General features: G+C 41.4%; 1 protein-coding gene across 1 annotated transcript in view; it reads right to left on the minus strand.

Annotated features, from left to right (window-relative positions):
- The window catches only part of LOC120529776 (amyloid beta (A4) precursor protein-binding, family B, member 1 interacting protein), a 175,019-nt gene that overhangs the window by 82,118 nt on the left and 79,042 nt on the right, over positions 1 to 13,859 (minus strand). The window contains 2 exon segments of the mRNA XM_039753910.1: positions 2,497 to 2,574; positions 8,517 to 8,848. Of these exon segments, the coding sequence (XP_039609844.1) occupies positions 2,497 to 2,574; positions 8,517 to 8,848 (410 nt within the window).

Raw genomic sequence — 13,859 nt, forward strand, 5'->3', positions numbered from 1 at the left:
GCACTTCTGGTTGCAGCCCCGATGACATCACTACCGGTTCTGGGCCCCGATGACCTCACTTCTGGTTCCAGCCCTAAAGACATCACTACCTGTTCTGGGCCACGATGACCTCACTTCCGGTTATGGGGCCCAGTGACCTCACTTCATGTTCCAGCCCTGAGGACATCACTGCCAGTTCTGGGACCTAATGATATCACTACTGGTTCCGGGCCCCAATGACCTCACTTCTGGTTCTGGGGCCTGATGACCTCACTTCTGGTTCCAGCCCAGAGAATGTCACTCCTGGTTCCACTAAAAGTGATGTCCCGGTTCCAGGAAATCACTTTTAGTTCTGGGACCCAATGAAATCACTACTGGTAATGTCCTCACTTCTGGTCTCAGGCACTGAGGATGACACTTCTGGTTTTGGGTCTCAATAACCTCACTTCTGGTTCTGGGCCCTGATGACCTTACTTCCGGTTCTGAGGCCCGATGACCTCACTTCCGGTTCCAGCACCGAGGATGTCACTTCCAATTCTGGGACCTGATTATATCACTACTGGTTCTGGGCCCCGATGACATCACTACTCGTTCCAGGCCCGATGACCTCACTTCCATTCTGGCTCTTGATGACGTCACTTCCAGTTCTGGGACCCAATGACCTCACTTCTGGATCCGGCCCCGATTACATCACTACCGGTTCTGGCCTTGCTGACCTCACTTCCGCCGACCTGCCTTAGAAGCAAGACAACTTCCCACTTTGAATTCAGTTCTGTTTTGGACTCAACCCGTACATTTCTGTGCTACTAAATCTCAATTTTGTAGCCTTATTCAAGTATACAGGTGGCTGCCCTAAACCTTTTTTTGTGTCAAGGTCTTTTCATTTTACACTGTTTATCAGTGTCAAAAAATCCAAATGTTGCAAAATGATAAAATGTGTAGTCTCACTGAAGCCAGACATATAATCTATACATCTGGATATGAGTGAATAGTGCTTAAAACTGGGTGGGAACAATTAGATGGCTCACCGAGTGTCAAATTTTGAAACCAATCAAACACCACATGAAGGCAGGGCACAAAGTAGAGGCGGTGAACGGACACAAAATCATGACGCTGTGGATTTGGTCTTCCGTGGGCTAACTGAGATCTGCTCGTGGATGAATGGAGAACAAATAATCCGTATGGTGTATGTGTGACCCTAACCCTAACCCTAAGTTAAAAACATGTCCTTTAGGATGAGCAGAAAAGTAAAAGGGGTGAGTAGAGAGAAACCAAGAGGCGAATGTAACTATAGAGTATATACTAGAGTGTGACTGGGGACAAAGGGGCACATCCATGGACTGAGTTCCAAGGAAGAGCTGCTGTCCAAAGCTAAATAAACCTAGATGTTATGTCCCAATTGGATTAATTAAAGCTGATCCCCTCAGGGTTGCTGGATATCATGACTGGTCTCCACACTGGTACTGTGAGTGCAGTGCAGAGTGGAGGCAGACCGGCTGTGTTTTTCCCAGTTGATTCTGAGGTTCATGAGGGTTGTGTTTTGCTCCTACTCTGTTCAATGCTTACATGGACTCGGTGTCGGGCAAGGTCATGGGGTCCAGTGGCTGTGGGGCATCTGTTCGTGAAGAAAGATTCACAGATCTTGACTTTGCTAAAGATGCTGTGATCTTCATGGTGTCAATGGCGGCTCTGATCGAGGCGCTCGAGAGACTGAGCGAGGAGTCTGAGTGTCTGGGCTTGCGAGTGTCCTGAACAAAAAAACAAAGAGCCAGGCCTTTAATGACCTCTTTGGCACAGACATCAGCAGTGTGTCTGTCTGCAGAGAAAGTGTCGACCTTGTCAAGAGGTTTACTTACCTTGGCAGTGGTGACTCTTCCTCTTATGAAGACAGTAGATTGGGAGAGCATGGGGGTTCATGAGGTCGCTAGAAAGGGGTGTGTGGCACTCCCGACATTTTGGTCCTGCAAAATGACGAAGGTCCAAGTCTTTAGTCTTGTTGCTTCCTGTCTTGCTATATGGTTGCGAGACATGGACATTATCTTGTGACCTGAGACGAAGACTGGACTCTTTTGGTACTGTGCCTCTCCGGAAAATCCTTTGGTACCGTTGGTTTGACTTTGTGTTGAATGAGCAGTTGCTCATGGAGTCCCGAATGAGGCACATTACCTGCATTGTGAGGGAGCGTCAGTTATGGCACTGAGGCGTGTTTCCCTGAGGGTGATCCGGCTTGTAAGATCCTCATTGTTGGGGACCTGAGTGGCTGGACCAGACCAAGGGGTCGCCCACGTAACACCTGGCTGCAGCAGTTAGAGGTTCATTTCCGGATGGTGGGACTGAACTGTGTGCCTGCCTGGGGGGTTGGCCAACCAGGATGCTGAGCTGCTTTATCATGTGGTGGGGGCAGCAATGCACTGTACCAGTGCATGCTCCCCAACTTGACTTGATCAAATCTAATCGAATGTTCCCCTCTTGCAAGGCAAACTGTGAGAGACACTCAACTAAATAAGCATGGCCTACCTTTTTGACTTTGGCTTCTTTTAACTTTTCCAGGGCAAGTTTAATTTTGTCAGCTTTTGCCTGGGCCTCTTCTTCTTCCTGAAGCATTAGAAGAGAAAAGTATATATTTTTAACCAATAACCAGAACACTTCTGCTGCTCCTGATCTCCTCACCTTTCTGTTCCACTTCATATTGTTAACAGTAATTTTTATTCTTACCCATTAATTGTGGCTGGCAACACCATATTGCAAGTTTAGAAAAGCAACTATGAACCAAACATGAGCCTGTTTTGTGCGATTTACACACCCCAGTGTTTTATGTTTTCTTCAGAGGTAACGCATTCCAGATTGGCTTCAATTATGTCATCAAGGTAATATTTTTAAATGTGACCTCATTGTCTGCCTGTTCCATAAAGAGATGGCGAGCCTGCAATGGAGTCTTTGAATTGATTTCTCCATGTCTTGCAATCTGAGCTGCTCCTTTTGTTTTTTTCCCCTGTAATATAGTCATATCCCTGCATGATTAATGAGCAAGTCCAAGCCTCGACGCTCATAACAGTTCAAATTCTTCTCTTTGATATAGAGAATACCCAGCTGGGATAATGTGTGCTGGAATACAACCAAAAATGAGAAAAAAAGGAAAAAAAAGATCAGCCCAGAAGATCCAGCTGTGCAAAACGGTGCCTGCCCCCCCTCTCACATCCCCTCTACTGCATGACCCTTTGTCTGTAATCACCTAACAGTGGATACAGTCTGAACAAGCCAGAAAAGAGAGACCACCAAGTGACAGATTGAACTACCTCCCCTCTTATTGGATGTGTGTGAGTACTTTTTTATTTTCATGTCTGCACCTTGAAGCTGAGTTCAGGAATTCTCTAATATGCACTTAATAATAATAATAATAATAATAATAATAATAATAATAATAATAATAATAATAATAATACATTTTATTTAAAAGTTCCTCACAAAGTACCCATGGACACTGTAGAACAATATACATAACATCAAACAGTCCAATATTAGATATACTGTATATAAACATATGACCTGTGTGCATATGGAGCAGTCCGCTGTGCTCACGCTCAACCACAGCCACTAGATGGCGCATGTATGCACTTTCATATTTTTTCAGCACTTTCATGCACACGGGCACAGTGGTAGCTCTGAGGCTAGGGATCTGCATTGGCAATCATAAGGCTGCCAGTTCAAATCCCGTAAATGCCAAAAGGGACTCTACTTCGTTAGGCCCTTGAGCCAGGCCCTTAACCTGCAATTGCTCCGTCCTGGGTATGACGTCAATCTGCATCCAGCCCTGCATGTAGGCCCTCCAACCTGTAGGGTAAAATTTGGGGGTTGGTGGTAGATTTGGCAACCACCATAAAAAAAACCTCACACTGGTTCCACTCCATCTGAACTAGGGTGTCACCCTGGCTGCACTCGAATCCTAATCTGGGATCCTGAGTTGGTTTGTCGTGTGGTGGGGGCAGCAAAGCGCTGTATCAATGTCTGCTCCTAACCTCCTCCTCCTTTCATGCACCTCACTTCTCACTATGACAGACTTGTGTGTGTAGCAAATGCTGCCGTGCAATAACATTGTGCTTGTAAGAGCCCTAATGTAAGTGAACCTTATAATTTAAACAAGAGTAGTTTTAAATATTTGTAAATGCATCATCATTAATTTCTTGTGTTTCAATGAAAGTTCTTGTGAGAAAGGTGTTGTGTGATGAGAGGAGTGGGAAGTTGGCAGGCAGAAGGAAATGATGGCAATACAGACTTTGGCCCTGGCTTAGTGTTACAAACTGTTATAAGATTAATTTGTTACTGTTCGAAATAAAATTGTTGAACTTTAAAAGGAAGACTTGAGTCAAGTCTAGGCAACAAATTAATCAACTGAAAATTACATCCTGCATACGAAAGAAGGATAAACATCGATACAGTGCTAATAACACAGATGAGGAGGCAAAATGTCGAAACGAAGCAAACGCCAGGGCTCAATAACCTACAAGTGAAACACCTCAGCAATGGAGGGCAAGGCTTGAAGTTTTCACCAAAAACATTGTCTATCTGGAGGTGTTTTCATTAATAAGAAGATTAATAGGACTCATCTGCCAGCGATACGGATAAGATATGTCATCGCCAGTTTCTTCTTACGAAAGCCAGTGGGCAAGTGTTCTTGGACAAATCAAAAGTCATCTTTAGCCTTCAATTTATTTTTTACAATAAAATTGAATTATATTCTGTCACACACGTGCGAGTAGGAGGCAGCTAAAGGGCTTGAGTAATTATAATACCACATCAGACGGGGGCGGCATGGTGCACTGACTGTCTTTCTCAGTTCCTTGCAGACCATTCCCGGGAAATCCCACCAGGTTCCGGCGCCTTCGATGACGCCAATTCTGGTTTCTGGTGCCTATGATGAGATCATTTCCAGTTCCGGGGGTCTTTGATGACATCACTTCTGGTCCCGGAGCCTTAGACGTCATCACGTCTGGTCCAGATGACGTCACTTCCGGTTCTGGCCCCGATGATGTCACTTCCTCTACGGGCCTTTACAGCCGTCATCTTGCTTCCAGTCAGGCAGTTCTGTTTTTGACTCAGTCCTGTGAACATCTCTGTTCAATTATTTAACCTTTTTACAGCCAGGATATATTATACGGGTGGCTGCCCCAAAACTTTATGATGTCTGGGGTTAATTTCTTATCACAATTCAAATAACGGGGTTCGATCTGACAGCCTTAACCTGGGACTACTTTCTGAATTTCTTTTTGACCCCTGCTACTTGCATTTGGCTTTGACCACCGGTTTTCTTTGCTTTTCCCTTATCGACCTTGCTTTGTTTTCTTGACCACGTCGTCTCTGGATAATTTCTATAAAAAGAAAAATACTGGCATATTCTTTATTCAGCACACCAGTTGACTCTTTGTCTCAGCTTTATCAACCAGCTTCATTTCTGGATAGAACAATGGAGTAAGACAGGGAGTTCTTAATTGAAAATGAAAATAACAGTGGGAGGTCGAGCTTTTAGTTACAGGGCCCCTAAACTGTGGAATGGTCTTCCTGCTTCTATAAGAGATGCCCTTCAGTCTCAGCCTTTAAATCCTGGCTGAAGACTCACTACTTTAGTTTAGTATACCCTGACTAGAGTTGCTGATTAACTATACAGACTGTTGTTAGTCATTAGCACTAAAATATAAGTAACATGATAATTATATTTGGCCCACCTGCCAAGTTGTTTGCCTGCCTATGGTAAAGTCATCCCTGATGGAGGATCACAGGAATCATGGGAAAGAGGGGTCCTTTTCGGAGCAACGTTTCAGCCGTGGAATGGCCAAATGGGGAGGCAGCTAGATGGATGAGGTCTCCAGGACTCTAAAAATATCCAAACCTAATTATGTCATATCATCTACTGTTAAACCGTACTTCTAAAATTTTTATTATTATGCTGTCTTAAGGAATTGTTCTGTTGTGTATATTGTATTGTATTGACCCCTACTTTTGACACCCACTGCACCAACCTACCTGGAAAGGGGTCTCTCTTTGAACTGCCTTTTCCGAGGTTTCTTCCATTTTCCTACAAGGTTTTTGGGAGTTTTTCCTTGTCTTCTCAGAGAGTCAAGGCTGGGGCTGTCAAAGGCAGGGCCTGTTAAAGCCCATTGCGGCACTTCCTGTGTGATTTTGGGCTATACAAAATAAACTGTATTGTATTGTATTGTATTGTATTAATTAGCCTGAATTTATGCCAGTCTTGTGCTTCCTTGATGTCCTTCTTGGACCAATGGGGCGTTGTATTGTAGTGCCGGCTCCCCTGAGTCACACCTTGTATAATTAGATCAATCTTGCTTAGTCATGACTTGCATTCTTGAAAACTTCTACCAACCCAGCCCTCCTCTGCAGCCCCCCGGGTTAGGCCTAACTTGTACATTTAGCTCATACTGGTTCTGATCTGGTATTCTCTGAGTAGAACACACATGTTTTGAAATCTGAAGTTTTTCTTCAGATTTACTAATGGTTAAAAAGATCATTCTCTTTCTCTTAGTGGAACAGGTCCCAACGTCTCAAGATCTTTCAATAATTAACAAGATCTGACAAGATACTTTTATCATAATATTATGAGATAAAATATGAAAGCAAATCACACAATTTTCATGTCAGCATTGTAAATCAGCCCCAGGGTGCCTCTTAGCTCTGCAGGGTCCTTCGACACCTGTTATCCCTTTCAATGAATTTGCAGGAGGACCACTAGCTGTGGAAAATATCCTGTGTGGGCCCATTGCTAAAGAAAGGGCATTCCAGTTATCCCAAAGACTTCAGACCAGTTGCTCTTTCTTCATACATAATTGAGGCCTTTGAGTGTCTTGTCCTAAAACATCTCGACCATCTTCAGTTTGCCTATTAGACACATATAGGTATGGAGGATGCTCTGATCTGCATGCTCACATACTCTACTTCAACTTGGACCAAGCCGGCACCGCAGTCAATTTCATGTTTTTAGACTTTTCCAGTGTTTTTATACACCATTCTGCCTCATTGACTGGGGAAAAACTTCAAGGCATTGAATCTTGATGTCCCAGCAGTCTCCTGGATCATAGACTACCTGACCAACGAACAGGCTGAGCGACTGTGTGTCAGAAATGGTGGTGCATACAACTGGATCACCTCAGAGAACTGTCTCATCTCCCTTCCTGTGTACCCCTCTACACAACAGACTTCCAGCACTTGCCATCTACATGATTTTTCAGATGACTTCCCCATCATAGGGTTCATTAGTAATGGAGATGTGTCAGAGTACAGGAAGGTTGTGGAAGTCTTGTGGTGCAGAGAGAACAACATCAGCAGGACAAAAGAGCTGGTGGTGGACTTTTGGCATGGAGACCAGTCACCATTCAGGGAAAGGACATTGAAGTGGTGCAGAGCTACAAGGACCTGGGGGTTCACATGAACCATAGACTGGAGTGGTTCGACCACACAGTGACACTGAACAAGAAGGACCAGAGAACACCTTGCTTCCTAAGGAAACTCTGGTTTTCTGATGTGTGCAGCAAGCTACTGGAAATGTTCTACCAGTCCATAGTAGCCAATGCCAGTATCTTGGGGAAGGAACCAGAGCTTAAAAGAAGCACAACCCCCGAACAAACAAATCAGGAAAGCCTGCACCATCAATGGGTGAATGCTGGGCACAATGGAAGCTGCTGTGGGAAAGAGGATAATGTCAAAATTGGACACCATCATGAAAAATCCCTTCTTCTCCTCCAGGAGGTGCTGTCTTGGAGTACTTTTAGTCACAGGCTCATTCCACCACAGTGTGCTAAGAAGCGTCTCTGGGGGTCTTTTCTGCCCACTGTTACAGGCAATTCAGTGCTTCCACCTTATGTACTTGTTAAGTTTATTTTAAAATATCTACACAATATACAATTATTTATTGATTGTGTTATTTGTCCTCAGAGTCTGTATTCTTGTTTTTTTATATTTCTGCTGCTGTATGTATCTGCATTTCCGCAGGATTAATAAAATTCATCTAATCTAATCTAAAGCAGAAGGCCAGTAATTCAGATTCTAGCAAGCTGGGCTAGGTTAATAATTCAATAACACAACTGTTTATAACAGGGCCCCTGGTTCAAATACCCTCACTATGTGACTCTGGACGAGTTGCTTCATCTGCCAGGGCTTCATAAGTTGCTTTAAATAACAGGATTATCTAAAATTAATACTGATAAACTAAAAAAAAGAAATTGTTTAGAGTTAACTATTTGGCTATTCTTTATTCTGAAGCAGGAGCAGCACCATAACTTTCAAAACTCAACTTCATGTTTTCTTAGAAGAATTCAGTGGATAGGACTTGCGAGCTTTGCTGGGCTGAATGGCCTGTTCACGTCCAGATTCTTCTCTTGTTTTAATAAGGATTTAGCAGGAAACCATGGACACACAATCTGTAACCATATGACCCACAAACCTTTGTAATCCCACAGATTTCTCTCACTCCCTCCTCATCACTGAATGCTGATGTCATAGATAATTGATGGAGTGCTGAACATGCTTACCTTTGTCAGGGGTTTAGAAGGCTGAGAAGGCACTGGAGTTGAAGTAACAATTGGAGCCGGAGAAGGAGAAGGAGCAGGAGCAGGTGGAAACGATGGAGCAGGTGAGGCGCTGCTGCTGTATGCAGTGGGGGGAAGAGTAGAGGCAGCCGGGGGCCCACTTGAGTAGCTCAAGCTGTAGTTCTGTGGTGGTGGGGGCAAAGCAGCTTGGCTGTCCTGGTACAGCACCGAGGCATTACTGTGTCCTTTTTGGCTCTGTTGAGGTTCTCCGATCTCTGCTGCCAAATCGGCCATTAATGCATCTAAGTCATTGTCTTCGAGGGCATTGAGTGACTCTGTTGACAAAAGAAGCACAATCAGCCACATCAGCACACTTCTGCATGGCCATCATTATGGAATACAGTGACCAGGGATGAAGGAAAAGTTAGAGCTGTCCACAGTTAAAGCAGAAACAAAAAATGAATCCAATACAATGGATGGCATTTACAGTATATATGGGCAGCAGGCAGTTTTCATGTATAGAATTTCTTAGACCTCTGTGGTCCTTCAGTGGCAAAAGTATAGAAACCTCCATCCGTACAGTTGCCCTTGTACATTTCACAGATGTACTCTACAGACTTCACAATTATGTACAAACAGTACAATATATTACACCATAAAGATTGGGTTATTTTATTACTTGAATGAAATACTTGATATAATAATAATAATAATAATAATAATAATAATAATAATAATAATAATATAATAATAATAATAATAATACATTTTATTTATGTAGCACCTTTTCCATGCGCATATAGATAGGAGAGGCACTATAAAATAGATAGATAGACAGACAGATAGATAGATAGATAGATAGATAGATAGATAGATAGATAGATAGATAGATAGATATGAAAGACACTATATAATAATAATAATAGTAATAATAATAATACATTTTATTTATATAACATCTTACCCATGTCAGATAGATAGATATGAAAGGCACTATATGATAGATTTGTAAATGATATGCCATTAATTTTGGTGTATTTGATACAGCCCACCATCATGGATGTGAATCTAGATAGATAGATAGATAGATAGACACAAAACACAATATATAATAATAACAATAATAATAAAATGTATTTATATAGCACCTTTCCCATGTTAGACAGATAGATAGGAAAGGAACTGTATAACAGATAGATAGACATGAAAGGCATTATATCTACTCTCTATATATAAAATCCTAAGCCTAAAAGTGCAACGATTTTGTGTAACAATTTTATGTGACTTTTTATGTTACGTTTTTTGTCACACTTTAAATTGGACTTATTTTAAAACCTACATACTGTATATATGTTTGATATCATTCTTTTCAGATTTTATCAAACTTTAATGTGATGTTGTTAGATTTTCAGATTCTTATTCCGTTTTTTAATTATAAATTAAAAAATGTCAAGAACTCACGTCCCTACTTTCGTCCACATACATGGCCATAGCCTGCAGCTCGGTCGCCGTGTGAGGCGGAGTTGCGTCCCACATCATCAAGCCTCCCAAGTAATTGAGTGCCTGCCCATATAAGGTAAATATTTGCGGGTGAAGGACTGTGCTTAGCATATTCATAAGTGCAGCTACTGCGGAAACCCTCTGATGCTGAACAAGCCTTTGTACACATATCAATAGGAAAGCAAGGTGTAAAGCTTAAGTTTAAATTACGTTAATAGACACGCTGCCGCTAAATATACGCAAGCAAATCCACAACTTAATACTGGAAATGCCTATTAAACATCTTAGATTCATGAGTACCTATTTGGGGAGTGAACACTTCGATGAATGAAACCTGTTCAAAAAACGCATTAGACAATTGAGAAGGCAGCAAAAGAATATGAAGCGAGTGACACATACAAGCATATTCATAAATGCAACTACTGCGAGAACAAAGCACGGTGTAAACCTTAAGTTTAAATTAAGTTCATAGACACGCTGCTGCTGGCGTTTGTCATGCCTACGACGAATATGATATTCGCGAGATACAAGTTTAATGAGAAGACGCAGGGTATAAAGCCTTGATGCTAAAGACCTGTCGAAGTCATGGAGAACATGGAAGGACGAGTTCAGATTATACACAGAACTTGCAATGCCAGAGGCAGAGCAAAACACTAAGGTCAGATTATTCTGTTATCTTATTTAAGAGAGCGGCAGAGAATTGTGTCAGGCGCTGACCGGTGATGTAAGACCTGATGAGTTAACCATGACCTTGATGATACGTAAATTTGATGAACATTACAACCCGAAAATAAACGAAACTGTAGAGAGATTCAGAATTTTTTCAAGAAATCAGGCAAGGGGAGAAAATATAGACAACTACGTCACAGATCTAAGAGTGTTAGCAGGCACATGCAATTTTGGGGAGATTAAAAGTTCCCTTATACGTGACCGAATTGTGTGTGGAACCAGTGATGCAAGTTTTTCAACAAAGATTACTGAGAGAAGACAAACTGACTTTAGAGAGGTGCATACAAATATGCAGAGCCACAGAACTGTCGAAGGAGAACAGCAGAACAGTCACACAGGCTTCCCCATTTTATACTTCTCCCAGTGTGTCTCTCTAAACCCTCCGTGCGGGAACATTATCATAAGACTTAACAATCCTATTGTTACACCTTCTATGTGCACCCAACCGTCCTTATTACGGAGTCTTCCTTGCTTTACCGCTGGCTGCTTCTTTCCATTCACCTTCCTAGCTCTTTATTTAAACAGTTTTCCTTTTCATTTTTCCGCTCCTTCACTGCCATTTTGCAGTCAGTTCCCCTTATGTCACACCATGGTATGTTTAGCACAAATTAATACTGGGAATGCCTGTTAAACATCTTACATTCATGAGTAGCGATTTGGGTAGTGAACACTTCGAATGAAACCTGTTATCTTTACAACGGTTGACAAAAACGGAATGTAACTTCATAACAACACATCCTCCAAATATGAACCTGATTGACAGAAATAATGATAATCAAATCCTTGATGACAGCAACACTCATAACAGTGACAAAACAATTACATTGACAATCAGGTTATGTTATTTTTAAAATGTTTCCTTTTCTTTTCCATAACTTCTTTAACACACTACTTCTCCGCTGTGAAGCGCGGGTATTTTGCTAGTATGATAATAATAATAATAATGATAATAATACATTTATTTATGTAACATCTTTTCCATGCTCATATACGTAGATAGGAGAGGCACTATAAAATATAGATAGATAAACAGATAGATAGATAGATAGATAGATAGATAGATAGAAGATAGATAGATAGATATGAAATACATTATATAATAAATAATAATAATAATAATAATAATAACACATTTTATTCATGTAGCATCTTTTCCATGCTCATATACGTAGATAGGAGAGGCGCTATAAAATAGATAGATAGATAGATAGATAGATAGATAGATAGATAGATAGATAGATAGATAGATATGAAAGACATTATATAATAATAATAGTAATAATAATAATACATTTTATTTATATAACATCTTTCCCATGTCAGATAGATAGATATGAAATGCACTATATGATAGATTTGTAAATGATATGCCATTATTTTGGTGTATTTGATACAGCCCACCATCATGGATGTGAATCTAAAAAAGAAAGGGAGACCACACTGAAAGAGTAGCACTGCTATGATGCTGGATGCCACCCATTTGCAAAGCTGAGAAGAAAAGTGCGTACGCACAGTGTGAGGCTGCTATGAAAATGTGCGTGGCTTTACGTCAAGTTTAGTTTTTATACATCTTAAAGTGAGCGTGGAAACAGGCGTACGCAAAATTTTTGTGCATACGCACCATTTATACATGAGACCCTTGGTGTGTGATCGTTGGGACTTCTCTGCCCTCCATTGAAGACACTTTTGTAAAACTGCAAAGCTTATAGCAGTGTGAAGAACCACGTCGACACCTCCAAAAGTCCCTTTGTCCCACTTCTATTGGGCAGAAGGTACTGTAGATCTGAAACAGTTCTACAGGGTTCTGAAAAAGCTTCTATACCTGGGCAGTCCAGACACTGTAATCTGTGCATCTACGCCCTGCCCTCAGATCTGCCTCCCAGTGGTGAATTTATGTGCAGTACATTTTTACATTGTTACACTTTTACGTTTTACATGTGTCACTAGTGTTGTCTTTTATTATTGGATAGATGGATAGATAGATAGATAGATAGATAGATAGATAGATAGATAGATAGATAGATAGATAGATAGATAGATAGATAGATAGATAGATAGATAGATAGATAGATAGATAGATAGATAGATAGATAGATAGATAGATAGATAGATAGATAATTTCCCAGTGCAAGCTAAAACTTTACCAAAGCACAACTCCCCAAGCACACATAAGAACTGGCTTTGATAATAAGAGAGCTGCTACTGTCTGCTAACGGGCTTGTAAGTGGCAGTAATATGCTCAGATCTGCCCAGTTGTGCCACAGGTTTACATTTAAAATGCATTAACATTTGGTTTTATTTTCCATGGATGCCCCATTCCATAAAGGGTTCATTGTAAAATGCCATGACTGGCTGTGTATTTTTTTAAATTTATAAAAACTTTACAAAACAACTTCTTGTGGCAAATGCATATACAGTATGCCATGCTTGTGAAGGAAAAAGTTTGACTTGAAAAGTGCCAGACTTCTCCTTTAAGCCAGGTGTGACGCTTGTGAGCCCTATGATGGTAGATGTTGAGTTGTTTTCTGTCTCGGGCAGTTGTGGCATCTCTGAAAATGCTTGTCCTTTATCGTTGATGGCTACTTTATGTAAAGTGTTGCATCAACCATATTTGGACAACTGATGATCTCCCATGGTCTGACTGATTGTTAACTTGTAGCGGGGCCACATTGGTATTGTTGTTTATTGTGTTGCTCCCAGTCGCGTCTCGTCTCAGCACCCCATTTAAACTAATGTGTGTCTGTTTAAATGTCGTCCCCGTAATAAGAAATGGGGAAGGGTGTTGCAGGGAGGCAGCGACCCCCTGGACATGTCAGGACCAGGATTTTAACAGTTACACCCGGGTCATCATTAATTAAACCAGCAAGAGGGAAAGAGGAGAAGAGAAGGAGAGAGACGGAGATTTGAAGTACCGACAATCGATCAACATCATTCTGCTATTTTTTTCATCGTGCCTGATTCCAGTTTGATTCTCACTCCGCCCAAATCACATCAACACCATCATCGCCAAGAAACCCCGGGGTTGGACATTACACTTCACCATCCGCCGAGAAAGCACAGTGAGGTTGTTCTGTTTTTCGGGAGATTCAAACACATCCATTTTGATCAGTCATCCAT

Source organism: Polypterus senegalus, chromosome 5, assembly GCF_016835505.1.
Source record: "Polypterus senegalus isolate Bchr_013 chromosome 5, ASM1683550v1, whole genome shotgun sequence".
NCBI lineage: Eukaryota > Metazoa > Chordata > Cladistia > Polypteriformes > Polypteridae > Polypterus > Polypterus senegalus.